Below are 26,734 nucleotides of genomic sequence, written 5' to 3' on the forward strand. Positions count from 1 at the left end.
GGGGCTAAATGAAATTCCCAAGGGTCAGCTGTTGAGTAAGTAACAAAAGCACATCTTGGCATGATCAAATTCCCATATATGCAAATTAGGGACAGTGCTTTACCACAGAGTGTTTTAATTAATATTTATAAATCACAGAGTGCCTTTGAAAGGGCCAGTAAGCTGTTTATATTATTATCATATCACACAAATAACAAAACCTTTGGAGATTGCTGCCTACTTTGCATTTTGGTCTGAGAAGTAAGTCAGCATGTTGCGTGTGTTTCTCTCCCTCGTAGGTGTGGTGTCAGCACAGCGGCAGGTTACCGTTCAGGAAGGACCCTTGTACAGCACGGAGGGCTCCCACATCACTATCTGGTGCAATGTGAGTGGCTACCAGGGACCTTCTGAGCAGAATTTCCAGTGGTCCATTTACCTGCCTTCGTCACCAGAGCGAGAGATGCAGATCGTCAGCACCATGGACTCTTCCTTCCCCTATGCCATCTACACCCAGCGCATCCGCGAAGGGAAGATCTTCATAGAAAGAGTCCAGGGGAACCCAACCCTATTGCACATCACAGATCTTCAGGCCCGGGATGCCGGAGAATATGAATGCCACACACCCAGCACCGATAAGCAATACTTTGGGATTTACAGTGCAAAGATGAACCTAGTGGGTAAGGAGAAGCTGTCTTCACGTTGCCAGCGTCTGGCCTGACTCAGTTCTTTAGTAGTGTAATTTTGCTTTATGCCATGCATTTGACTTTAAAAAAAATCCCAAAACTCCCAACATATTTTAGGGGTCAACAGATAGCACAAGGAAACTAAATTTCTGTGTTCACTTCTAAATAATAGGTGGTTGAGGGTGAAACTTTAAAAAGGTCTAATGCAGAGGTTAAGAATTTCATAAGTTAACTAACCCTGTAACTGGTGAAAAGGGATATGAAAACATAAGGCAAGGACGTTTGTGGTTGATGATCTGAATGACAACGAAGGTGAGACTTATGACATCAGTTGGAAGAGAGGAGAAACCTCTCAGAAGGATAGGCCTTTGGGTAGCTCTGAGACCCACGGGGCACTGCTGAAGCAGGAAGCACATGCGGCTGCGGGTCCCTGCTCAGACCTTGTACATTGAAGGTCCTTTGGCTCCATGCGTAAGGAACTATGAACTGGCTGTCTCCCTTGTTGCTCCTTAATGCTGAAGGAAACATGAGGAAGAGGGATGCAGGAGCTTCCGGTGTGGGCAGCACTGGTCACAGTGTTTGCCAGTGTCAAAGGGTTAACCGTATCAAGGCTGTTCTGTTTTTCTGCCTATCTTAATGTCCAGTTTTTATTATCACAACTAAGCAGTGGGTGTTGCTAGTTCTTTTATTAATACACATACTATCATTTGTTTATTTTTCCTTTCTCTAACTAGTCTGTGTCCCAGCAGGAGACCTTTTATTTTTCATGTGTGTGTGTGTGTGTGACAGAGTTTCGCTCTTGTTGCCCAGGCTGGAGTGCAATGGGGCTCACTGCAACCTCCACCTCCCTGGTTCAAGCAGTTCTCCTGCCTCAGCTTCCCAAGTAGCTGGGATTAGAGGCATGCACTACCATGCCTGGCTAATTTTGTATTTTTAGTAGAGACGGGGTTTCTCCATGTTGGTCAGGCTGGTCTCGAACTCCCGACCTCAGGTGATCCGCCTCCCTCAGCCTCCCAAAGTATTAGGATTATAGGTGTGAGCCACTGCACTTGGCCGTTCCCAGCAGGAGACCTATAAGACCCAATCCTTGGGTGAGAACAGGGAGAAAACACATACTAGTTGTGACTAGGGTACTCTCATCATACAGAGAGGTGGTGCTATTTAATCTCCAGAAAGGTGCAAGCAAGGATCAGGGTATGATTCTGACCAAGGGATCACGGAGAAAATCTCTTCTCTTGCCTGAATCTCTCCAGACTGTGGCTTCCTTCCAGTGAGGACCCCTTTGATCGATGAATTACGTGAAAATTAAACCCACTAAAAATAGGGTATGATGATTATTGTTTCTACCAAAAATGTTTTTTTAAAAAAATCATCTTCCTAGGGCTGCCTTGCTGAAGTAAGTTACAGGATGGGGATGTGGGAAGGAAAGAAAGGATGTTGTATAGAAATGTAAAACTAAAAGTTCCAGGAGGTATTTCCATTAGAGGATCAGTCAGAAGTGAAGTTAAAGTATCTCAAAGCAGTGCCAGAATCAACAACAAATGTTATTTGACCTATAAGACAATTGTTTAAAGACAGTATTTTCAGGGAGTTCATTTATTATGTAATATGCAATACACCCCATGTTTTATCCAAGTGTTATTAGAATTCGAGACAGGTAAGTGTAAGCACCAAAATAATGCATTTCCAAATCTGAACAGAAAACTTTCTGTTTATGTGCATTTGGGGCTGTCTGTGGCCTTGAATCGATGGTTCAAGGATGACTGTTAGGGACGCAGTGCAGTGACACCTGCGTGGAATGGGAGCTTAGCCCCGGGAGTCTCAGATTCTGTGGCTTTGTGACTGCAGTCTCAGGACATTTCTGTGTTGCAGTGATCCCAGACTCCCTGCAGACCACTGCCATGCCCCAGACTCTGCACAGAGTGGAGCAGGACCCACTGGAGCTCACTTGTGAGGTGGCCTCGGAGACCGTTCAGCACAGCCACCTGTCTGTGGCCTGGCTCTGGCAGAAAGTTGGCGAGAAGCCCGTGGAGGTCATCTCCCTGAGCCGAGATTTCATGCTTCACTCCGGCAGCGAATATGCCCAGAGGCAGAGCCTGGGGGAGGTGCTGCTGGACAAGCTGGGGAGGACCACCTTCCGCCTCACCATCTTCCACCTGCAGCCTTCTGACCAGGGCGAGTTCTACTGCGAGGCCGCCGAGTGGATCCAGGATCCGGATGGGTCATGGTATGCTATGACCCGAAAGCGTTCCGAGGGAGCCATGGTCAACGTCCAGCCAACTGGTCAGTCCCTCTGAGCCTCTTGTCCTGTCCTTTACTTGGTGGTGAAAGCTGTCAGATACTGGGAGAATGTGGAGACTCCTTCTTTGGGCACCTCTACCAGGACGGCAGGTTTTCATGTGAAGTTAAAGCCTGTCTTGTGTGCGGCCGGAGGGAGCTGAGGGATGTGCGGGACATAGGTATCCTAAGACCTGAGTCACAGGCAGGTGCCACACAGACTGAATCCTGCTTAGAGACATGCTTTCTTCCACCTATGTGGTGTTTACACTTTTTTGAATTAGAAACTCATTTTAAAAATTGGGAGATTTCTGAGAAACCATTTGTATCTTAAAACTCTGGGCTTTCATTCCCATTAGCCACAGTTGCTGCCCCGCTTAATGATGTTGCCTTCCTTGGGTACCCATCTGGTTTCATTTGCAGAAGCCATTTGAGATAATGAGACTTCCATCCAAGGTCTAACATTATGAACTAGAGAAATTTTGGCTTAAATTATTATTTTTTATCTAATAATTGTCTTTGGTGATATTTTGTAGTTTCCAAAATGCTTTATCACATATTACTTCACCATCCCCCAGATGTTTTGTGAGGTGAGTAGGTGGTAGTACTCCTATTTTGCAGGTGAGGATGCTGAATGCAGATTACTTTATGTTGGGGCTCAAGAGGAGTCATAGGGCATGTTGATGAGGCCAGTCTGAGAGTACCAAGTTCCACTGTAGATGTTTTCTTAAGTGAAGGCCTGGAAGCGGTCCTTAGGAGGTTGCATGATGTCTTTAGACACCATCATTTGTCTTGAGGCAAAATGATGGTGGCACAGCCAGCTGAAACCCTCCCTGACTTCTCTTGGTATCTCCTGTGGCCCCAGACTCTACTCCCCAGTCTCATGAGCCCACCAGGCTCCAGGCCAGAGCTGACAGCTGTTGCTGGCTGCCTCTGCTGGGCTGAGGGCAGGTTCTCACATGGGCCTTCAGTTCCCCCAGCTTTGATTGGAGCGTGGTTGTTGTGCCATCACTAAGTTGGTGATGAGTGGCCTGAAAGCCTTTCCTTGTGCGGATGCTCACTTCCAGTGAGGACTGTGGTGGTTCTGGTGAGTGAGTGTGGCTTTGTGGGAAATGAGCTGGTGAGTTGCAGTACAGGTGGGGTCCTTCTTCAGGACCTGTCTCTTGGGCTCCCTGTCCCATTTGCTGCAGTTAGTTGTCTGGGTCTTTGCATACTTTCTCTGCCATTCTAGAGTAATGCCTCAGACTCAGCTAACAGTACACATTTTGGGGCTTCTTCCCAGAAGTCTTCAATTGGAGGCTCCTGGGATGGGACCTGGGAAGCTGGATTTCTGGCATGCTTCCCAGGTGATTCTTCTGCTATCTACATTTTTTTCAAGCAAAGCTTCTAGGGCAGAAGCAATTCTCTGGACATCACTTTAATAAGTCATCTAATGGATGTGAAATCTTTTACCATAGGGGTTGGTAGGGATAGGGAGCACTTTATCTGCTCTGTAGGACATTTAGCAGCTTCTGGATTTTTCAGTATTAAAAAATCTATCCAAGGGGCTTTATTTTATATTTATCCTTTCCCTTCCTGGATAGTTTTAAGATCAACTTCAAAAATTTGGGCCAAATTTTGAGTCTTAATGCTTTTAAATTAGGTTGCATCAGTTAATCTTCTTTATTTTAATCTTACCAATTTGGAATTAGAACTTTTTGAATTTACCCTGAAAATGTATCTAGACTAAGCCATCAAAAGGAAAACTAAGTGAAAAAAAAGTTGATGACTTCACTCTGCATTCCTGTGCTGTTTAGGTTCAGCAGTTGCATCTCCAACTCTACCCTTCTCAGTTTATTTCAGTAAACATGTAGCCAGTCTCCACAGCATTGAAGGTGTGATGGTGATAGGCATTAAGGGCTTCAAAGATGACTAGCACTGGTCCCTGCACTTAGGCAGACCTGAGAACCAATGGACAAGTAAAATGTGCTAAGTGCATTGATAGCATTTGTATAGAGTGCTCTGGGAATACCGGAAATAGGAAGTGTTCTTGCAACGATAGTTTTCTCTGAATGGGATGGTTGATAAGACAAATCCAGGAACACCAATAAGTTTCTTGACTTGAACTGAGTCTGGAAGCTTGAGGAGTCAGCAGTAGAAGAAGCATAAAAGTGCAAAAGTGTTTGATATGTTTGGCAAGCAGAAAGGAGTCAAGTATGACTAGTTCCAGATGTTGAGTTCCAGATGTGTGTGATGAGAGGAAAGGGAGCCCAAAGCCCCAAATGCAGTGATATAGAGCCGGGGCTTGACTCTGTGGGCCAAGAGTTTTCAAGCTGTTCTTGGAACCCTGGAAGCCCCTCAAAGGTGCCTAGGAGGTTAGACATGGGTGTGTGTTGGTGTTCATGTGCACGTGTACATACCCAGGAGTGCAGGGAGAAGGCATGCGAGGGCCTGGGTGGTCCCCCCTTGCTTCAACTATGTTTGGCAGCAGAAGATTTTATATGAATAAAAAGTCCCCTTCCTTTGTCCTCTTCTTCATAAAGTTTGAAGACCTCTGCTGCAGACAGCTGGAGAGGAGGTAGAGATTTTTAAGCAGGGAGTAAGACAATCAGATCAGGGTTTCAGAAAGAAAAACCTATGGAGGCCACCTGGAGGTTGATTAAATCCGTTGCATCTGAAGCCAAGAGACCAGGTAGAAAAGAACTAATAAGAGCCAAGGCTAGGTCAGTAGGTGCCAGAGGTGAAAGAATAAAGAGCACAATGGAAGGAGGGGTCCAACTGTCTAGAAGCCCAGGGGCTGGGGCTGTGGCTCTGGGGGTTCCTTGAACTGTGGGAGGGAAGGAACAATAATGAGGACATGCGGGACCTTTGCATTTGTGGCAGCATTGGCTGCCTTTTCTTTTTGTAAATTCCACTGAAAGAGCCCATCCATCAGATAGACTCTGATAGAGATGCTCAGTATGCGAAACACCCAGTGGGTCCTCAGACATAGGGGTCTGGGGCTCAGAGACCGAGCCTGAGAGTGATCAGGGCCCTGGAAGAGCCCATGGGGTTAAAATGGGAAAGGGCCTGGGAGAACAGCAGCAGTAAGAGGTGACCAGAGAAACAGGTGAGAGAGTGGAACAGAGTGGGCAGGCCAGCAAGAAGAAGAGCAGGAGAGAAGGGATCATAGAGCAGGCTCAGAGGCCTCAACCTGCTTGAGGAAAGCCTTTGATTAGGATGGGGGTAGGGGTAGGGGTAGGGTGGATCATTCGTGACATTTGCTAAGTCAGTGAAGCCTAATTTCAGTGAGATGAAGTGGAAGGGGTATTGGAAAAAGCACAGGTCAGTTTCTGGAGAGGTAATTGACTGGGCATAACCAAGGGCAGAAACGGGGGTGATGCGGGTAAATCTTGTGTCTTCAACCTGGGAACATGAAGGTGTCACCAAGGCATGGGGGGATTCCCCTGAGATAAGCAGAGTCTTTGGCCGCTGAAAGAAGAAAGCCAGAGTTACAGCCAGGCTAACCTGGAGCAATGGAAAGGTCTGAGGTCTAGGGTACCCCTTGCACAGCTCCAGTGGTGTTTATGTGGAAGGAGTGCTTTTCTGCCATTGATGTCGGGTTATAAATGACTAATTGGGTTGACGTGAGAGATAATATCCAGCAGATAACACGGGGACTGTCCCATATGGGTGTGTTCATCCAGGCAGATGGTGGCAGAGTGAAATGTGCTTCCTTCAATCCATGCCTCTTAAGACTGGTCTCTTGGGAGCTGGAAGCTGTGATGGCAGCTACTTCATTGGAGGGGAGGCCCTGGAGTTGATGACGTGGTTTTCCCTGTCAGGAAGTTTGGCTGCTAGAGGAAGTAGTTAGGTCACTGGAAAGGGGTGTTTGCAGCAGGACACTGGCCTATATCGGGGGGAGGGGCTGGAGAGCCTGAGGAGCGGGAGGGGTAAAGCTGAGCTGGGGCTGGAAAAGAGGAATGTGGATGCTGCTCATGCGTGACTCTTATGTTTTCTCGGGGAAACAGAAACCTCGTCTGCTTGAAGAGTGCCTAGGACGGGATGAATGGGCAAGATCTTGAAGATAGTGGGAAAGACTAGACATGCCAGTCTAGGGAAGGCAGACAAGGTCAGAGCTAATGAATCTACATGGAATTCAAACATCTCTGCCATGAGATTTTTTCCACCTCAGTGTTCTTTTTAGAGGAACAGAGCTAGAACTGGGCAGTGGTCACAGCTCCAGTCTCTAACCCTTAACTCCGTTTTCTTCCCCCTGACTTCTGCCCTGGGTGCCTATGAGATACGATAGCTGTCTAATGGGATTAATAGCCACTGTACACTGGTACATAGGTTGTGGTGATGCTGTTAGTGGTGATGAGGCCCTCTTTGGTCACCCCCTCACGCCTGGTTAAACACCCAACTCAACAAAAATTAGCCAGATATGGTGGCTACTCTGGAGGCTGAGGTGGGAGCATGGCTGGAGCCTGGGAAGTCGAGGCTGCAGTGAGCCATGATCATGCCACTACACTCCAGCCTGGGCAACAGAGCGAGACCCTGTCACAATAAATAACTAAATAAATAAAAATTTAAAAAACACCTAGCTCTTTGGAGGCTGCTTGGGTTTAGTAATCATTTCAGAGGCTGTCTGGCTTTCAGCAGAAGTAGGTACTTTCCTACTAAAGTACCTACTAAGTACTTCCTAAGTGGGAAAGTACCTACTAAGGTTTAACCAGGCATGAGTACTTTGTAGGTACTTTCCCACTAAAGTAGGTACTTTCCTACTAACGTTAAGTACTTAGTAGGTACTTCAGTGGGAAAGTACCTACTTCCATTGAAATCTGCCTAAAGATTTGATCTGACAGGTGGTAAACTAGTGAACAGACATTAGTTTTTATTTTTTCTATGTAATTCTGTTAGGGTTTTGTCATAGCTACATCTTATTTCTAGTATTCACATGGCGGGGGGTAGAGAGGGAATTTTAATCTTTGAGCATTTGTTAGGATTGGGCCAGCACCTAGGCCACTCTGTAATTTTTTCCCACAGACCTCAGTGGGGTAAGTCTTACAATATCTGCTGAAAATGTTTATAATGCTGTTGCTTAAATAGAGTTCTGGGTGCATATATCAAGGCTAGATATTTGTAATCCACCATTTGAGTGATATTAGTAGCTTCTCACTGAACTGGGGGTCTCATGCAAGACATCTAAAGCTTCAGACTGAGCCCCATTGGTTTAACTGGGGTAACAGTTTGCTTAGACCGTCTGGGCTGAAGTAGTTTTGAATTCTGTCTGTGATATTCAGGCGTTTCTCTGGACCTCAGATAACCTGGGTCTGAGTTGGATTTTACTCTCAAGCCAAGTGCTGTGGTCTTCCCTGCAATTAGTATTGTAAAGAAGAGGAAGGATAGTGGGAATGTGCTAATGTGGTTTAGTTGGCTGGGGCCCTCATTCACCCAGAATGCGTCTCTTTTCTTAATTGTTCTCTCAGACAAAGAATTCACTGTTCGGCTGGAAACAGAGAAGCGGCTGCACACGGTGGGCGAGCCGGTGGAGTTCAGATGCATCCTGGAGGCTCAGAATGTTCCCGACCGTTACTTTGCTGTCCCTGGGCCTTCAACAGCTCGCTCATCGCCACCATAGGCCCTAACGCTGTGCCTGTCCTCATCAGCGAATTTGCTCACCGGGAAGCCAGGGGACAGCTTAACGTGGCCAAAGAGAGCGACAGTGTCTTTATGCTGAAGATCTACCACCTCCGCCAGGAAGATAGAGGGAAATACAACTGCCGGGTGACTGAGCGAGAGAAAACCGTGACGGGGGAATTCATTGATAAGGAGAGCAAGCGTCCCAAGAACATCCCCATCATAGTCCTCCCCCTCGGTAAGTAGAGAGATGTGCTGCTTTCTTCTCCTTTGGCTCAGCATCATTTAGGAGAGGTAGGGGGAGAGAGAATAGTGTGGTGAGGGTGAGGGGAGACAGATGGAACCCTCGAGGTTAATGCAGAGCTGGGGGAAAAACCGTTGAGCCTCTCTTCCCTGTTGTAGCCCACCTGCCTACATTTAGCAGTCTCCCCATAGCAGAGGATCAGGATCAGGGGTGTCCAGGATCAGGGTGTCCAGATAGGGCTGGGCATAGGCCTATCTGATTGCTAGCAGCCCTGTGCATACACAAGCAGTGCCAGCTCAGCTTGGAGGGAAACCAGGAATCCCAGAAAGCTGTTTGCTCTTGTGTGGGAATCAAGTCCCAGAAGAAGTGGGTAGATAGATGCCTGCCTTGAAATCTCACTTAAGGAGAGCTGGTCTTTTATGGGAGGATTTTAAATCATAAAGTGCATTATTAAGGATTTGCCATCTGGGTTTTTCAGGTATAAAGGCTGGCATTTCCCTAAATGGCTTTTCCCTGTTGAAATTGTGTTTCTAAAAGTCAGTGGATGGGACCTCTCACATCTTCCTGGAGCATAGCCTTTTAAGCTTAGCTGATTTCTGAGGCTGCCTCAGTGGGCTCCCAGCCTTCATGTAGACTGGCCTTGTGTGGGTGGGTAGTGGCCATTGCTAGGGATTCCAGAAACTACCGGTGTTTGCTTGTGTTGTGTTTAAACATTCATAGTATCAAGATATTCTTATTAATCTCATTCTCCCATAGTTCTGTTTTTAGTAAAGAGAATAAAAACCTATGATGCTCTGATTTTAAACAAGTGGTAAAGATTTAAGACTAACCTTTAACCTTTTCTCAGCTGCTAAAACTATTCTTTCTCTGAGCCTTGTAATAATTTCCTTTACTTTTTATTTATATGTTTTAATATTTAAAATATTTCTCTTCAAGTGTGAAGTAAAAAGTAGCCATAGGGGTCCTCTTGTCAGTCTTTTCTTCTTTTCTCATCAACTGGATTATTTTCTTTTATGCTTATTATTATTTTGTTAAAAACCATGCACACACATACCTAATTATCTTTTTTTTTCCTGGCAATACATATTTTAATTTGTTTCATTTTTATGATGACAAATAATTTTCAAGTTTATTTCCTTGTTTAAATACAAAGCTAAACCACAAACAGGTATAATCAAGACATTGTGTCTCACATTTATACTCCCGTCGGATCCTCTTCCAATTTGCTGACCACTGACCAGGCTAGCATGGGGGAGGGGGTGGGAGGGAAGACTTTCTTAGGTAACACCGTCGTAAGGCCCGAGGTGGGGTTGGGGGGAAAATCAAAGATGAGAACAGGCTCTCATACCTGTCTCCATTCACATTTACCTGGGACCAGGGTGGGCAGGAGACACCAGGTCATGGCTCCTGAGCCCCGGCCCCCTGGACTGAAGGGACAGTGTGTGAGAATCAGTTCTGTGAAGGGCGGGAGGAAGCAGCCACCTATTCCTCCTGCCTTCACTGTTAAGGTGAAAACCTTAGCCCTATCCTTGATTCCTGGGGGCTGCCGGGCCCTGTGTGCTCCCCTGCACACCTGGGTGCCTTTCTGAGGCTGGCAGCAGCGGCTGGGGTCAGGGGTCCTGGGCTCCTAGGCTCACACCTCAGCTCAGTTGCATCCTTGCAGGAGGACACTGGGTATCTGACAAACACAAGGCCTCGACAGCAGGTCTGGAACTTTCAACCCCAGCAGGATGAGGGGGAATGGGGGTGGATGTCAGATAAGTAATCTCTGGTTCCACTACAAAACTTTATTTTTGATTAGAGTACCATTCTCAATCTCTTCTACAAAAAGCCAAAGAAAGCAAAAAAAAAAAAAAAAGCAGCCACTTCACTCACTTCAAGACCTGTATACATGTAAGTTGTTTTCTGTGGTTTTTTTAAAAATTATTTTTAATTTTTATTATTATTTTTAAAATAAATTCAGTGTTCACATTTCTATAAAGAATTAACCTAGTTTCAGGAAACCCTGCCCCAGCAGGGCAGGTAAGCAACACTCTCCCTGCCCACATCTAGTTTGATTTCACGCCCTGATGCTTCAAGGTGCCCAGAAAAGCGGCAGCTTGTGGAAGAGGAAATCTATGCCCGGCCCGTGCTTGGGGCCAAGGGCTCAGTAAGCTTTCGAGAAAACAGAGGGGAAGACTAGCTTACTGCAAAAACCTTTTTAAAAAATATTCATACACTTCAGTGAGCGCCTGTCGAGACGTTAGGAGAACAAGAGCTTGGAAACATCCCGTCCAGGCCATTGGGAGGCAGCGTCTTCCTCACACCCCGTCCCTGGATGTCGGGGGTGCAGGGGGAAGGTCCTGGCTCTTCCACTGGAGAAAGGAGACTCACCTAGCTTCCTAGTTCATGTTTGACTATTTCCTCTAAAACCTGTGCTGAGTCTTTGACTGCATGCACGGGAAGCACAAACGTTCGGCTTGTATGCAAAAGAAAGTACAAAAACAACTAGAATATAAAAGTTTTGGTAATATAAGGCCATCTGTTCAAGTCCACCTTGGAAACCTGTAACAGATATTTAAATACTACAGTGAAAAGGCATCTTAATATACTTTTTAAAAACATCTGAAGTAATCCGCTAAGATTAAGTGTGTAAAAAAAAATTCAATTCCCTTTGAGGGCACTTTGTCCTTTGAAGAAGGGAAAGTGGGGCGGGGAGGGCGCGGGGCCCACCGGTTAATGCTTCAGCCACGGGTGGGCTTCAATGGAAGCCTTGCTGCGGTCCCCATAGTCATACAGGAGCTCCTCCCCAGCCGCCATGTCTTGGGAGGCGATGAGGGTGAGGTGAGGTACGCCGTCGATGTCGTGCAGTTTGGTTTGGCAGTTCCCACATTTGCTGTGATTGATCGGTCTTCCTAGGCAATTTGTCTCTCTAGTTGCATCCACGCAGTAGGTTTTGCTCAGATACTGAAAATAGTACATGTAGCAGCCCATGGAAGGGTCCTGTGCGTACAGAGCCTCCCGTTTCTTGGCGTCGGTGATCTCGATGAGGTCCCCGTGGTATTCCACCACAAAGTCACCCCGGGAGAACTGCTTGGTGGCAATCACACCCCTGCCTTTGCCATCGATGAGGTCAATCTTCATTCCTTCTTCCTTCCCACTTTCAATCAATTCATCTATTCTTTTCCTTTCTTCAGACTGCAGCTCGGCTTTGCTCTTCCTGGAGCTCCTTCGGACAGGGTAGAAATCCGTAAGTTTGCGATTCTGTTGCGTTTTTCCTTGAGCTTTTTTTTGGGGGGCCTGTTTGCCCTTGATGGGCTTTTTCAGGGCTTGCTTGGCGATGGCTGCATTGGTGGAATCACAAGATGAGGGTGGAGTTTTTGGAGGTTCTGCTGCTTCAGATTTTTGGTTTGGAAAAGGTACCAGGGGACCTCTTCTGGCGTCTTTGATCTTCTGTTCCTCGGACTTCATGGCGCTCCGTACTGCGTTCCCAGCATTTCTTTTCTCTTCTCGTTTCCTGTAGATTCCGGCTAATGGTTTCCCCTGGCATTTGACTTGGTGGTGTGTAACTGAGTTCTCTTCCTGAAGGGGGAAACGCATTCCAGAGCATTTGTTCGGGCTCATGTAGGAATAGATCTTTGACTGCCCGGTAAATACGTTATCCCGTCGGTGCGGGACCTCCCCGGGCCCCTCCGCTCCACCATCTCCGGGCCCGGAGCCGTCGCTGCCGCCGCCACCGCCGCCGCCGCCGCCGCCGCCGCCGCCTCCACCGCGCGGGGCTTGGACATCTTCCTGCCTGCAGCCCGGCCAGGCCCATGGCAGCGCGCCCCGCGCCCTAGCCGCCGCCGCTACCGGGCCACCACCGCTGCCGCTGCCACTGCTGCTGCTGCTGCCGCCGCCACCAGCGCTGCCGCGGCGCCCCGGGGAAGGGCCGGCAGCGCCCCATGGCGCCCCCTTCCCCCGTGGCCGGCAAGGCAGGGCCCGGCACCCTCGCACCGCGGCAGCCCCGGGCCGCCCGGGGTGAGGCACGCAGGGAGGGAGGCGCAGGCGGTGCGTCCTCAGCAGCCCGCCCGCTCCACCTAATTATCTTGAAATTCTTTTGTTTCTTAGCCTTTTCCGCCCTGCAATGCCTAGCATGGTGCTTTGCATAGAGTAGGTGCTCGCTGAATACCGTACAACTGAAATTATTGAATTGAATGCCCACTGTCTTTACTATTTTCCTGTCAGTCTGTGCTTGCCTTAACCACGGACTCTCTACTTTTAAATCTGCAACTAATTCCTCATTGTTTTCTAAGGATCAAGTGAAGGGCAGCCACGCTGTTTACTTCCTATATTTTTTGTGCTAAGATTTCCCCCAACCCCTTCTGAGAACTGGTTTGATTATCTGTGGCCTGCTATATTGCTTTTCCAGCAGATAACTGGGTAGTTAAAATCCCCCAGCACCACCAGATCCTGTCCCAAGGCCACTTGTGTAAGTCGGCTGAAGAACAACAACAATCACATCGATAATGGTGATAATGCCTTGGATTTTAATGGCGCTTTTCCTCCTAAGAGACCAAAGTGCTTCTGCATATATCATCTTCTCCGCTCCCACCTCTCAAATCCTCGTAGAGGCCAATATGATATCCATCGAATGAATGAAGAAATCAGAGCACCACACAGGAAGTGACAGAGCTGATTGTTCAGTTAGTGGTTGAGCTTGCATTGCATTAGGAAATATTTGCTTCTAACTCCACACCCACCGCCCTGCGCTTAGCCTGTGCTACACCATCAACTTCCTGATTTGAAATTTCATTTGCGAATGTGTACTCAGATTTTTATTAGTTCTGTCCTAGTTTTCACTTAATCCAGAGAGTTTAAAATTGTCGGCTGCCTTTTCTCAGGCCTGGAGATTCTTGTAAATAGTGTTAGTGGGCAGTGAGGCACCAGGTCTGTAGTTGCCTTTGCCTCAGCTGCTGTAATAAAATAGCATTTCTTCTTGTAGCCCCACATTCTAACTATGTGGGTTTCCAGGCTTGCTCAAGCAACAGAGCACCACCAAACAGTAGCCCTTTCAATAAATGAGCTAGGACTTGCGTAAGAGTCCACTGGGATGACAGTAGGGGATGAGAGTAAGGTCCTGCAAGTCATTCTCCTACTTAAGACAAGTGAAAGGATTTTCTTCCTTGATGCTGCAGTTGCCCTTTTAATCCCTTATTTTGAATTGGTAACAGTGGGGATGAGTCTTTAATCTAAAGAGGAATATTGTTGTTATTAATGATGATGAAAAATAATTACCTCATCTAATCCTGTCAATGTCATGCCCTAAGAAGTAGGCACTATTAGTATCTCAATTTTTCACATGAGAAATTGGAGCTTTGGTAGGTTAAGGAAGAACCACAGGATTACAGAGTTAGGAAGTCTCCAAATGCATCCCCTTAACCATTAGTGCTATAGATGGTGACTGTTCAGGAGCCTGATTATCTCTATGAATCATCCTGGTATGACTCCTGGGGGAGGTTGCCCTCCTGGGAAAATTGCTATTCCCTGCCCCATCCAGACCTTTTATTTTTCACATAAAACAAGCACATCCAGAATGGCTAGCAGGCATCCTCACTATAATAAGAGCTACATTTTGAGGCTCAGTGCTCGTCTTTGTTTCTGCTTGTTGGGGAAATAAAGGAGAGAAAAGATTTGATTCAAATGCATTGTTATGTGTATGTGTGTGTTTTCTCTTGGTAATTGGGTGTGCGTCTTAAAATCTGGGATTTGATTTAATTAATTGGTTTAAATTATTGCATGTATTTAATGTGGGTGGTACCCCAAAATTGGAGCCAGATTAGTTACTTTGTGTTCTTTAATACTTACAGACCTTCTGAACTCAATATAGATAATTATACAAAATACTACAGGCATAATTAAAACATATTAGGCTATCTGTGATGTTTATAAAAACAAAGAGTTATGTGGAATAGTAAAATTAATCATGATCATGATGACCAGTTTTTGAAAACCTACTATGTGTTAGGTGAATCTATACGCATCATCTCATTTACTTTTTAATATTTAAAGAATTCTACAATTAAAGGTGGCTCTCTACCTGTCTTACAGAAGAAGAGGCTGAGGCATGTCGAGTTTAAATAATTTGATTGAGTGAATTCAGATAGTTAAGTGAGCAGCAGAGGCTAGATGAGACAGAGAAGGGAGTGGAATCCTTATCCCAAACTTTTGATTGGCCGAATGTTTCTAGAAAGAGAGCAAAGGAGCCCCAGGGCTGACTGGACAGGCGGGAGAGTGGTGGATGACGAGCTGCTGGCTTTGTTTTCTTCCTGTGTGTTAATGAAAGAATGAAAGCCTGCTCCTCATGCACTCTGCGAAACTAGACCATCTGTGCTCCCTTATTACCCACACTTAAGCACACGTTATCATCCAAATACTTACTGTCAGTTTTTTTTTTCATATTTCCTAAATTGTCCTGAAGGACTCAAATGGCACATTATGGATGTTCAGCTTTTATTTGACTGCTGTAGTATCGAATGGTAGGAAGAGGGAAGTGAAGTAGGATTTTGGAGTTACTCTTCTTGCTGAAAATTCAACTTGAAAAACCCTGAACTCCAGCTGAATAGATTACCCAATAAATTGTTTTATGCCCTAATCATCATGCCACTATGTTGTATTTCTTAGGTTCTTATTCAGGCTCAGGTCTTAGAACCTCGTTATCACAGTTCTCTGCACACAGCAAAGAACATCCTAGATTATCAGATCTAAAACCACAGGGAGCAATGCCCAGAACCAGCCAGGGCTTACATCAGCTAGGGTCAGAGTGTTTTTGACCCTCTGAGGCTCACCGTACCTGAATATGATTCCATTTGCACCCCTCCTCCTGTTTCCTCTGTGGGGAGGGCGCTGTGGAGACCATAAAGCCTCCAGGGTGTTTCTCTCTCCCTCTTCCTAGAGAGCAGCATCTCCGTGGAGGTGGCCAGCAATGCCAGCGTCATCCTTGAGGGCAAGGACCTGCGCTTCTCCTGCAGCGTCCGCATGGCAGGCAGGCTGCAGGGTCGCTTCTCTGTCATCTGGCAGCTTGTGGACAGGCAGAACCGCCGCAGCAATATCATGTGGCTAGACCGGGATGGCACCGTGCAGCCAGGCTCGTCCTACTGGGAGCGCAGCAGCTTTGGGAGCGTCCAGATGGAGCAGGTGCAGCCCAACTCATTCAGCCTGGGCATCTTCAACAGCAGGAAGGAGGACAAGGGCCAGTATGAATGCCATGTGACTGAATGGGTGCGGGTGGTGGATGGCGAGTGGCAGATTGTTGGGGAGCGCCGGGCCAGCACTCCCATCTCCATCATAGCTCTTGGTGAGTGAGCGGTGGGACTGGCAGAGGGTCTGGTATGGAGACAGCTTCAGTGTCAAACACCTTATCCTGACTTTTGTCTGTCAGAGTTCTAGCAGGAAACTATGGCCAGTCTTTTACCTATACAGTTTGAAGTACTTTCCTTTATATCTATTTTGTTTCTTATAAGGGTTTAATTAATTAAGATAGTGCTAGCAAGGACTAAGGGACCCACAGTGGATGATGGGGCTCCTGAGGGATAGCAATAGCTGGAAGCTGTGACTACTCCTCGTCTGGCTGGGAGAGAGTGATGTTATCAGAACTCCATCCAGGTTAGTGAAGCCACCCAGCCATAGTGGTGGCCCCAGGTGGAGGAGCATGGCCACTGCCAGCCTGGCCTTAAAGAGAGCAGAGTGGCTGAGCACTGTGTGGCATGTCTTTCCTGCCCTGCTCCTCAGGGGCCAGCCTTCCTGAAAGAGAGCAGAGAAGGGTATAAAATTATCTGTTGTCATTTATTTAGCATTTACTATGTTCCTGGCTAATCCTTAACACTTAAGCTTAGTTGTCCCATTGAATCCCCACCTAGCCAAGTGACAGACACTTTCATTTTATGGAGGAAACTGAGACTGAGACACATTAAATACTTTGCCTAAGGCTAGAAGTTTCTACTACCTGATGGGGCCCATACCTAACAAAGCTATTCCCTCATTAGCATGGAATGAAAAGATACCTTGAGATTTGCTAAAACCAAGGAAGATTAGATTTGCTTCTCACTGGGGTAAAGAGGCTTCTATCAACATTTATCTGCCTGGATATAAACAGTATATTAGATTTTAAATGACCAGTCTGTGACTTTGCTGGGAAAGAAATTTGTTATGTCAGGTCTTCCTGTTTATCAGGAGACATCGGTTGTCCTCAGCAACTTTATGTCCCACTCCCTGGGACTGTGTCACCACCTTCCTTGCAGGTCGGGATGGTGGTGCTTTTGGATACTTCCAGTAAAGACGGCAGCCCCGAGTGGTTTTTGTCCTTGACAGAGTCCTCCATTTTCTTACCCCTTTGAGATTAGAATTACATTTGTTTTCTAAAGCTTAATCCTAAAGATTGACCTGCTTTTTGCAGTAATTATATGGCTCAGATTTCTGTCTTAGAAACTTCCTCCAGTGATTGCGTTTCCTGATAAGCTCAGTTCCTGTGTCCATACTCAGCAACTATGTGGACCCAGTGAGATGGAACTTGGGGGACAACTTTTGAATGTCCAGTACTGGTTTTTTTTTTTTTTTTTAACCATCCTGGAAGGTTAGGAATGTCCAATGAGTGATTAGAGTTAGTGAGGATTGTTTCTCTAGAAGTAATTTATGGTATCAGGTTATCCCCTGAGTTTTTTCTTACTCACCATATGTCTGGTGGTTCTCACAGCCAGGGGCACTGAGGGGCTCTGCCCTGGGATCTGGAGGCCAGCACTGTTCACCTGATCTCCACCACTGAGATACCTCTGGTTACAGCCATAATCAGGTGGCCCAAAGGACTAAACAAGGAAGAATGGGAGGGCACTCTAGATTAATTGATGTTGTCTTTTCAGTCTAAAGTTAACAATGACACACATGAATTTTCATATCAGTATAATTAGATGCGGGTCCCAAATGTACAATGGGCCATTATAGCTGTTCAGTTAGAGCAGCTTGGGTGCTCTGTGACTGTGGCATGTGTCTGTGTCAGGACTAGACAAAGTCATTTGCTTGGGGAAGCTCTCTCCCCTTCAGGTGTGAGGCCAGGAGCACCTGGTGTGGGTCCTGTCCCTGAGGTTCTGTCCTACACCACCCTCATGCAACACCTACTACACACAGATGCACAGTGACTGTCAGAGATGCTTCATGTTTAAGGATGGGCCTCCGTGTCATAAACTTTTTTAAAGGGTATATAGAGATAGCCCATGAAATCCAAATCAAAGGTCCAGAGTTTTCAGCAAATTGTACCTACCTATTTGCCAACTTAACCTCCCCATAGAAAGCCAAAAGATTCATCCTGTGTCCAGTCTTTCACATTACAGTGTTTAAAGTACTTTTTTTAAATTTCTATTTCATTTTTTAACAAAATATTTAACAAAATATAGTATATCTCATGTGCCAGGTACTATTTGTAATGTTTATAAACACTGATTTATTTAATCTTCACAGAGACTCATTTTACAGATTGGAAAACAGAGGCAGAGAGAAGTTAAGTAACTTTAATGTCACTTAGCTGGGAAGTATCAAAGGCTTGGCTGCTGGCTCCAGAGTCTGGACCTTTAACCACCGTGTTATGCTTTCCATGGGTAAAGTAACCTAAAAAGGCCCCTGGAATCAGTTACATGTGGTTGGAGACTAACTCTGTCATTGACTTACCAAATGCTTGATATTGAGCAATTTATCTAACCTCTCTCTGCATCAGTTTCTACATCTGCAGGAAGAGATGACAAGCCTGCCTGTTCTACAAGGTTGTTTTGGGGATTCAGTGGAGCATGATGAGAGCAAAGCAGTTGGCACCATGCTTGCACCTAGATAGTGCTCAATAAATACTGGCTACTGTTAGCTTTATGATTGTGATCAATGTATGAATATTAAACAGTATTTCCCGGCTGAAGGAACTCTGAGGTACTCATATTGAGGAGTCAGTATTAGAGCTTAGCAGTGCTGCCCATTCAATAAGGAATATTGAGAGACCCACAGCCACTGAGACTGCAGAACCCTGCATTTAGGACAATTGTCCCACCCCACTGGAGGTCCCCACCTGCTCTGTTCTTGGATTTCATGAGGGCCGTGAGAAAGAGACTGGAGGCCGACTCCATCTGCTTCCCTTCTCGGCACCAGTGCACTAAGGGACCAGGAAAAGAGGTGTTGGGGCTGTGTGGTTGTGTTTTCCTCCTGTGCAATGGAGGAAATTGGCTTTGGGGTTTTCTTTTCCTGTTTTCTCATGGAATCTCAATATTTCTAGGAGCAACCCTGCCTACATGCAATCAGTCCCTGAGAGGATTGTGATGTCTAATTCCAGGGGAGGAGCAAATGCACGAGGATCTCATTGGGAAGGGTTAGGCTAGTGCTGTTCAGGGGGAATTGCGGTGGGCCTTTCTTTGGAGTCTTGGAAACTCTTGGACTGGGCTTCAGCAGGATAGTAAAAGCAACACTAGCCTGAGAACCCAAAAGGGGCCCCGAGAGCCTCTGCTCCACACTGCTTGCTTTGCCAGCTGCCCCATTGCTGATGTCATACTGCCCTGAGAAAGCCACATGCCTCCTCTGGTTGAATCTCTCTGCTCTCTCTCCAGAAATGGGCTTCGCAGTCACAGCCATCTCCCGGGCACCGGGGGTGACCTACAGCGACTCCTTTGACTTGCAGTGTATCATCAAACCCCACTACCCTGCCCAGGTCCCCGTGTCAGTGACATGGTGGTTCCAGCCGGTGGGCACGGTGGAGTTCCATGACTTGGTGACCTTCACCCGGGACGGAGGGGTCCAGTGGGGGAACAGGTCCTCCAGCTTCCAAACCCGAACTGCCACCGAGAAGGCTGAGCCCAGCAACAACGTCCGCCTAAGCATCAGCCGAGCCAGTGACACGGAAGCAGGCAAGTACCAGTGTGTGGCAGAGCTGTGGCGGAAGAACTACAACAACACCTGGACACAACTGGCAGAGAGGACCTCCAGCCTGCTGGTGATCAGGCTGCTGCAGCCAGGTGAGTGCTGAGGACCTGTGGGCAATGTGCCCATGCTGCCTGAGCAGACGTGAGGGAAAAAGAAAAGTGTGCATGGAGCCCTTAGCATCACTTCCCCCTTTCCCAGCTCTTCATTTAGAGACATTGCAAATCAATAGGAAGTTTTAAGAATCATGCAGTGGACACTTGTATTTCCTTTCCTTGATAGCCAGTTGTTGTCTGACGGCATTTGTTTTCTTCCTCTGTGTGTATGTTTGTTGTTGTTTTTGAGCCATTGGAGGCAAAGCTGTGGACATTGGGACACTTCTCCCTAAGTACTTCAGCATGTAACTCCTAAGAACCTACCCACCCACTGCACCATTATCACACCCTTGGGGTTTTACGTTAGTGTAGTTCTATCACCTACATTTCCCCAGTTGTCCCAATCATGCCCTTTATTTTTCCCTTTCAGATTAGGATCCAACCAGGGATCACACATCACATTTGTTACCCTGTCTCTTTAGACTCCTTTAATCTAGAACAATTCCCTAACCTGTGTGTTTGCGTGTGTGTGTGTGTGTGTGTGTGTGTATGTGTGTGTCTGTAGACATGGACATTTGTGAAATGCACAGGCCAATTGTTTTAAAGAAAGCCCTTTTCTTTACTTAACCTCATCTCCTGTAATCCTCATACAATTATGGGGAAGTGATATCATTGTCTCCTGTTCATAGACAAGGAAATTCTGAGTAAAGAGGGAGGGTAATAGGCACCTATTGAGCATCTTCTTTGCATGAGGTGCTGAAGGTCAGTTATTCTATTAGAATTGCACAACAACCCCAGGAAAGATTTAAGTGACTAGCTTAAGGTCATGTACCTAGTGAATGGTGGAGACAGGATTTGAACTCCGGTTGTCTTTCTCCCACAATGTTGCCTGCACCCAGGCCCTGTCCAGTTGTATGGGCCCTGAATTTGAGCTCCTTTCTCTATGGAGGCTGAGTCTGTCTCAAAGCGGATCATCAGGATGGATTAATTTGGAGAGCATTAGTCAGTAGGGCTTTCTGCAAACACTCTCACCTTCATCAGGCTCTTCCGCTGACATGCGGGAGGAGTTAAGTACATGCAGCTCTTATGGTTTTCCTCCATCTGTCCTTGTCTCCTGCCAGGTTAGAAGCTGGTGGAGGGTGGAGCCCAGGCGGTAGGCTCCTGTGTTCCTTCCCTCACCCAGCCTATGCCTCGGCTAGGACAGATACCTGTGCAGGCAAGGGCAAGGGTTTGACTTTGCAAAGATGGTTGGAACGTCTTGCCAAAGGGATTTTTCTGTCCACTAACAGCCATGGTTAGGGCCTGACCTGGTCTTCCCGACTACTTTAGGTGGCCACAGTGTTGTTTTCATCAACATGAGGTTAAATAATGGTAACCTTTGGGTTTCTCCTTCACCTCTTCCAACCCCATAACAGAGTTCTGTTCTGTACCAGATTTGGAACAAGTGAGTTGTATAAATGATGAGACTGTTCCCTTGGCCAACGAGAGCCTAAACTTTGACTGACAAGAGGCCCAGAGAAGAGGCTGTTTTACTTAAGTGGATTTTCAGGTTAGTGGAAGGTTAAGCAGAGACCCCATTTTATGTGAACCCTTGTTGTGGAAAATGTCGACGTACCTACTTGCCTGCGTTATTGAGTGGGACATTAGGATTGTAATTGCACCTTTTTTGGCCCCCTCTGGCTCTCAAAGTCAGTTTTCTGAGCAGCATTGCCCATCACATGGTTCTGCAGCTGTAGAAGGTAGAGGAGATGCTGACCTCAAGACCTTGTCTGACATTGCCTTTTTGAATCCATCCCTAGTATTTGCCTGTTTCTGGTACTACTTGGAATCTAAGACTGGAGTGCCTAAGGGAAGAATACAGAATGAGTTCATTGAAGGTTCTAATTATTTGGATTAATTTATGGTGTTACTAAAGGCAGACAGGGAAAAATATGTATGAAGTACCTCTTGGATGCCAGGTTTGTGCTTAGTGCTTTACTCATGTTTTCTTTTTTAAATTTATCCAACAACCTAATAATGTAGGTGTTTGTATCCCTATTTTGCTAATGAGGAAACCAAGGCTCAAAGTGGTCAGGAATCTTGATGGAGGCAAGCCAGCTGGTTAAGGGGCAAAACTGAGATTTGAACTGAGATTGGAGCCCAGGTATCTCTGACTTCCATAGAGCAAACATTTTCCTTTATACCATAATTGCCTCCTGGGTAAAGTAGCTGGAGGGTTGGGAGACCCCAGATCTGCTCTGAGGTTGTCTTTGTGTCTTGGGTGTCTCGAGTTGGTTTCTGTTGTGTTTTCACTGTAAAATGAGAATGAACAGTGGTTGGCAGAGGAGACTTATGAGTATCACTGTACTTGGGCTGTTATGAGGCCTCTACTTAAAGGTGCACAGTAATATACTTTTATGGCCCTTTGGAGGCTAGGAAGAGCAAAGGTGGGTGCTTGAGGCCATGCAGGACTCCCAGAGGACAGCTGAGGCACCAGGAGAGTGCATCCCCTTAAGTGTTACTGTCTCTCCTCTATTAAATATTTATGCATTTAGCACTTAATATTTTCCAGAGAGCTTCATAAGAGTTTTTACTCTTTCCTGTATACTTTGGTGCTGGTGCATTGATTTTGGGGAAATAGAAGTGGAAAAATACATGAGAGCTGACTGTGTGCTGGAGACTGTTGGACACTTGGTGTATATTATCTCACTTAATCTTCACTGCAACCCTGGGAGGAACATATTGCTTTCCCATTTTATAAATGAAGTAACAGAGGCTCTGAGAGGTTCTCAGTTCCTCAAATTAAACACCTAGTGAGTGGGGGAAGTTGGGATTTGAATCCAGGTGTGCCTTGTTTAAAAGTAATTGCGGTAGGGAGACTTTGACCTTTTTAAAGGCTATGCAATCAGAGATTCTTCTTTCTGCATTCAGTTAATGCTGTCCTTTACAGAAGAATTTTCTCCTTGTAGATTGATGATGTGGAGGAGTTATGGCACTAGCGTTACTGGTAGTAACAACAATAGCAGCTGATATTCACTGAGCATTTCTTGTAAACCACTGGGAATGCTTTACACATAATAACTTAGTTCCTTGTTTCTTAATCCATGCAGTGCTGTGAGGGGGACCGTTTTACCCAACTTCACAGATGAGGACACTGACACAGAAGTTACATAAATTGCCCAGTGTGCCATAGTAAGTGGCAGAGCCAGGATTCAAGTCCAGACAGGCAGTTTGGCTCCAGAGTCCAAGTCCCTAATTTTATTATTATATGTTCTAGACAAGTGCTTTTCTTCTCAGGAATCTTCTTTGGTACCGTATGCTTGTATTTAAAGTTTCCTCTCTCTGGTTAACCACTCCTGATTTCCTAATCCCCTTTAGCAAATCCTTAAATTTGTTTTTTGGAAGTTGGGGTCATAAGACACTGGTAGAGGTTCCTCAAGACACAGTTTGCTGATGGTGTAGAAGTTTTATCTTGTGCCTCTTTTAACTCCTGATTCTTCCAGCTTCTGCCACAAGGTGGCTCTAAGACCTGGGGATACCAGCGCTATCCTCTCTTCTTTTGCTCTCCCTGCGTACCTTGCCCCTCAAAACATAGATTCTTAGCCCTGCTCTGGTGTCTTCCATAGAAGTGTCCCCTGCTACCCCCGTTTTAAAGAATATTGTGTTAAATATTCGTATTCCATCAGAATCAAATAGGAACCCAGGGACTGTTGACTCACTCATGCTGGTCCATTTACCATCAGCCTTCCACTGCTGTGATATCATTTATCACAGCAAGCTTCTTTGTGGTCTGTGCCCCAGACTCGTCCCTGCTGATCCTGCCCCCATATCAGTATTCATCAGAATCTCTGGTTGGATGGCACAGTTGACTTGTGGATCTGTTATTTGACCATGCCCTGTGTGTGCTTCCTGTTGTGTATGCACATCCCCAACAGAATCTTCAAGGAATGCCATCACTGTCATATTGCCATTGATCTAGCTTCGTCTGATCCCCATTGATCACATAGTGTGACCCCTCAAGGGGTGCTTAGGCAAGACTTTCAGCCAGTTCACATATTTGATTGTTAGCTCTTGATCAGTTTTCTCTTTTAATTGTAAAGCATAATTGCCTTGCTTCCTTCTGATTTTCTTTAGCTCAAAACGCCCTCCAATTACACATCCCTAAATACAGAAGCAGTAAGGGAAATGTCAGCACTCATTTTTCAAATGTTTACGACAATATCTTGGTTTGGCTATTAAAATTGACAAAGCCATAAACAAGCTCCCATGAGGACAGCCTCCAGTGGTGGAAAGCTGACTTGTCAGAGGGTGTATTCTGCTGGGATTTTACTGATGGGCACTCAGGATGAATATTTAATACCCTCTGGATGTTGCCAAATCGGTTTTCTTCTATTTCTTATTGCTGACCTGGCAGATTGGGATAGCAGAGGGCTTTTCTTTGACTTCCATGAGTCCAGAGCATGTGAACACTGGCTCTCCTTTCACATTCTGAGGGATGACTGCCCCATCCCTCAGAGGACTGGCCTCTGCCTTCTTTCAGGGGAGTCTGGGGTTCTCCTTCTTCCATCCCAGGTGGCTTCTGCCTGTTGTCTGTGCCAAGATAGAATGGGCATGAGTGCAAGAGCCCTAAGATGAGAGCCCAGCCCCTCCCAGATGCCTCAGGCCTGTTGTCATGGTAACACCGGGGCACTTGCTATTGGCATCAACGAGCCAGGGTCACTGCCCTGCCTGCAGACAGGTAAGGCAGGGTAGGGCACATCTGGGTAACCTTCATTAGCTATTTCCACCTGCAGACTCTTGCTGCTTTCCCCTTGCCCCTCCCTCCCTGTCTCTCTGCATGCATTGAGCACCTACTAAGTGCCAGGTTGCCATGCTGGTGAGGCTGCTGAGATGGGTGTGTCACATTCCTGCCTTGCGGGCTCTGTGGGAGGCAGGAGGCCTAGGGACAGAGGAGAGCAGAAAAGCATTACAGGTGTGGAGGCAGAGCCAGCACAGGGCATGAACACGGGGCAGGGGGCAGGGGGCGTGAGGAGAGAATGGGGTAGGGGTGAGGGTGGGAGGTTGGGAAGGAGAAGTGGAGCATTTCAGGCTCAGAGAAGAGTGTGAATAAAGATAGTCATGGAGGGTGGGAGCAGCATGCTTATCTTGAGATGACTAAAGCATGGGGTCTGGGAGGGGTTCACCCCCAGGCAAGCTGGCAGGGATCAAGAAGTCCCTTTTGTACATGGGAGCATGGGGTGAGGATGGGCATATGTAATAGCTAAAAGCAAGGACAGACCAGACGGCCTCGGTTTGAATCCCAGCTCTACCACTAAGCCAGCTGTGTGACCTTGGGCAAGTGTCTTTATAAAATTGGGAATAATATTTATTTCATAGGATTGGTGAGGACCAAATAGTTAATATCTATAAAGTGCTTAGAATAGTGCTGAGCACATAGGACCAGATGAAAGTTTGCTAAATAAATAAGAACATCCTAAACTCAGAAATTAGGACTTTAGCTCATACCCAGATCATATACTCCATTTTTGTAATAATTTATAATATTCCCTTTACCCAGAAATGAAATTCATATACAATATAACATTCCTAATCATATCTTTAAAATTTGCTATACTGTCCTAGTTGTGGGATAAAGAAAGTATTTTTTTTTATAAAGTAGTTCATAGTAAAATAATGTGTTTCAATGTGTAAATGCTCAGGACAGCTATGCTAGGAGGCACAGTCACAGTCAACGCTGTCCCTAAATGCACACTAACAGTCACCGTATCAGACTTGGCACCATAAGCAGGACTGCCATCCTGACAGGGTTTCTGAAGTCCTGAGTAACTCTTGCTACAATTCTGAACAAAACAAAGGAAAATCCTCTCTTGACTGACCTGGCATATATTAAAACCATGCAAAATAAAAGTATTGTGATTATAGTAAAATGAAAGTAGGTTCTAGGCTCAGAGGCATAATTTTTGCCCACATGAATGTCATTTGAAAGTCACACAGGACACGAGGCAGAGTTTTGTTGCATGGAGTTGTCCCATATATGATTTTACATCTTTAATGGCTTTATTCTATTGAATATATACCCCTCCCCAAATCAATATGGCAACCAGAGACCTGCTTGCAATTAGCTGCCTTATTGAGAACTGCTGTCATGGACTGTGGGGTGGGCAGCTGTGGGCAGTAGCATGCCCCATTTGCCATTTAGGGAAATCCCCTGGCTGTGGCTAGGCCGAGAGGGAGGGAGTGTCACATGCAGGCCAATTATAAGAGCCTGAGAAGGAGATCATTGAGGGCCCAAATAGGGAATGGTCATGTGGAGAGAGCAGGGAGCCAAGGGGTGTTAAGGACAGAGGGACTCAGGGGTAGTAACAGTTTGACTGGCAGGCACCTGTGCCACTGGCTTCCCATGCAGCTCACCCTGCATTCTTTCCTTGTCTCTCATCTGACTTGCTTCTCTCCACTTGAAACATCTCTCCTGCCGCAGACACTGGCCGCCTCTATCTCTAGCATTACTGTCTGTTGTCTTTAATAAAGAGCAGTGTCTTCCTCCCTCAGTGCCCATCTCTTTGCACCTGCCACTCTGGCTGCTGCTCACACCACTGCACAGAAACCGCTTTCTCCAGACTTACCGGCAACCACCTCAGCAGCACAGCTGTTGCTTCTCAAACTTGAATGTGCATCAGAATCAATTGGAGGGCTCATGAGCCTGCAGGTTGCTGAGCCTTACTCGCAGTTTTTCTGACTTAACAGGTGCTGGCAAATTCCCAGGTGATGCTGATCTGCAGATCCATGGCATGCACCCTGAGGGCCACAGGTGGTCAGGATCAAGTACAAGTTGCAGGCCCCTTCTAGTGTGGCTGAAGCTTACCTTTCTAACCTCATCCACTACACCTGAGCACTTGCTCCTCCTTGAATAGAGTGCACAGGGTAGTTGTCATCTTTCTTCACTTGTCCCCTCTCTCTGGCGTGCCCTTTCACTCTCC

General features: G+C 46.4%; 1 protein-coding gene and 1 pseudogene across 1 annotated transcript in view; one reads left to right on the forward strand and one right to left on the reverse strand.

Annotated features, from left to right (window-relative positions):
• Window positions 1-250: 250 nt before the first annotated feature.
• The window catches only part of LOC129524663 (immunoglobulin superfamily member 3-like), a 38,603-nt gene continuing 12,119 nt past the window's right edge, over window positions 251-26,734 (forward strand). Inside the window, 6 exon segments of the mRNA XM_055350940.1 lie at window positions 251-656; window positions 2,535-2,945; window positions 8,387-8,500; window positions 8,503-8,775; window positions 15,695-16,096; window positions 19,374-19,778. Of these exon segments, the coding sequence (XP_055206915.1) occupies window positions 251-656; window positions 2,535-2,945; window positions 8,387-8,500; window positions 8,503-8,775; window positions 15,695-16,096; window positions 19,374-19,778 (2,011 nt within the window).
• On the reverse strand, window positions 8,404-12,651 carry LOC129524428 (N-lysine methyltransferase KMT5A-like; annotated as a pseudogene).

The sequence above is a fragment of the Gorilla gorilla genome, chromosome 13 (assembly GCF_029281585.2).
Source record: "Gorilla gorilla gorilla isolate KB3781 chromosome 13, NHGRI_mGorGor1-v2.1_pri, whole genome shotgun sequence".
Lineage (NCBI taxonomy): Eukaryota > Metazoa > Chordata > Mammalia > Primates > Hominidae > Gorilla > Gorilla gorilla.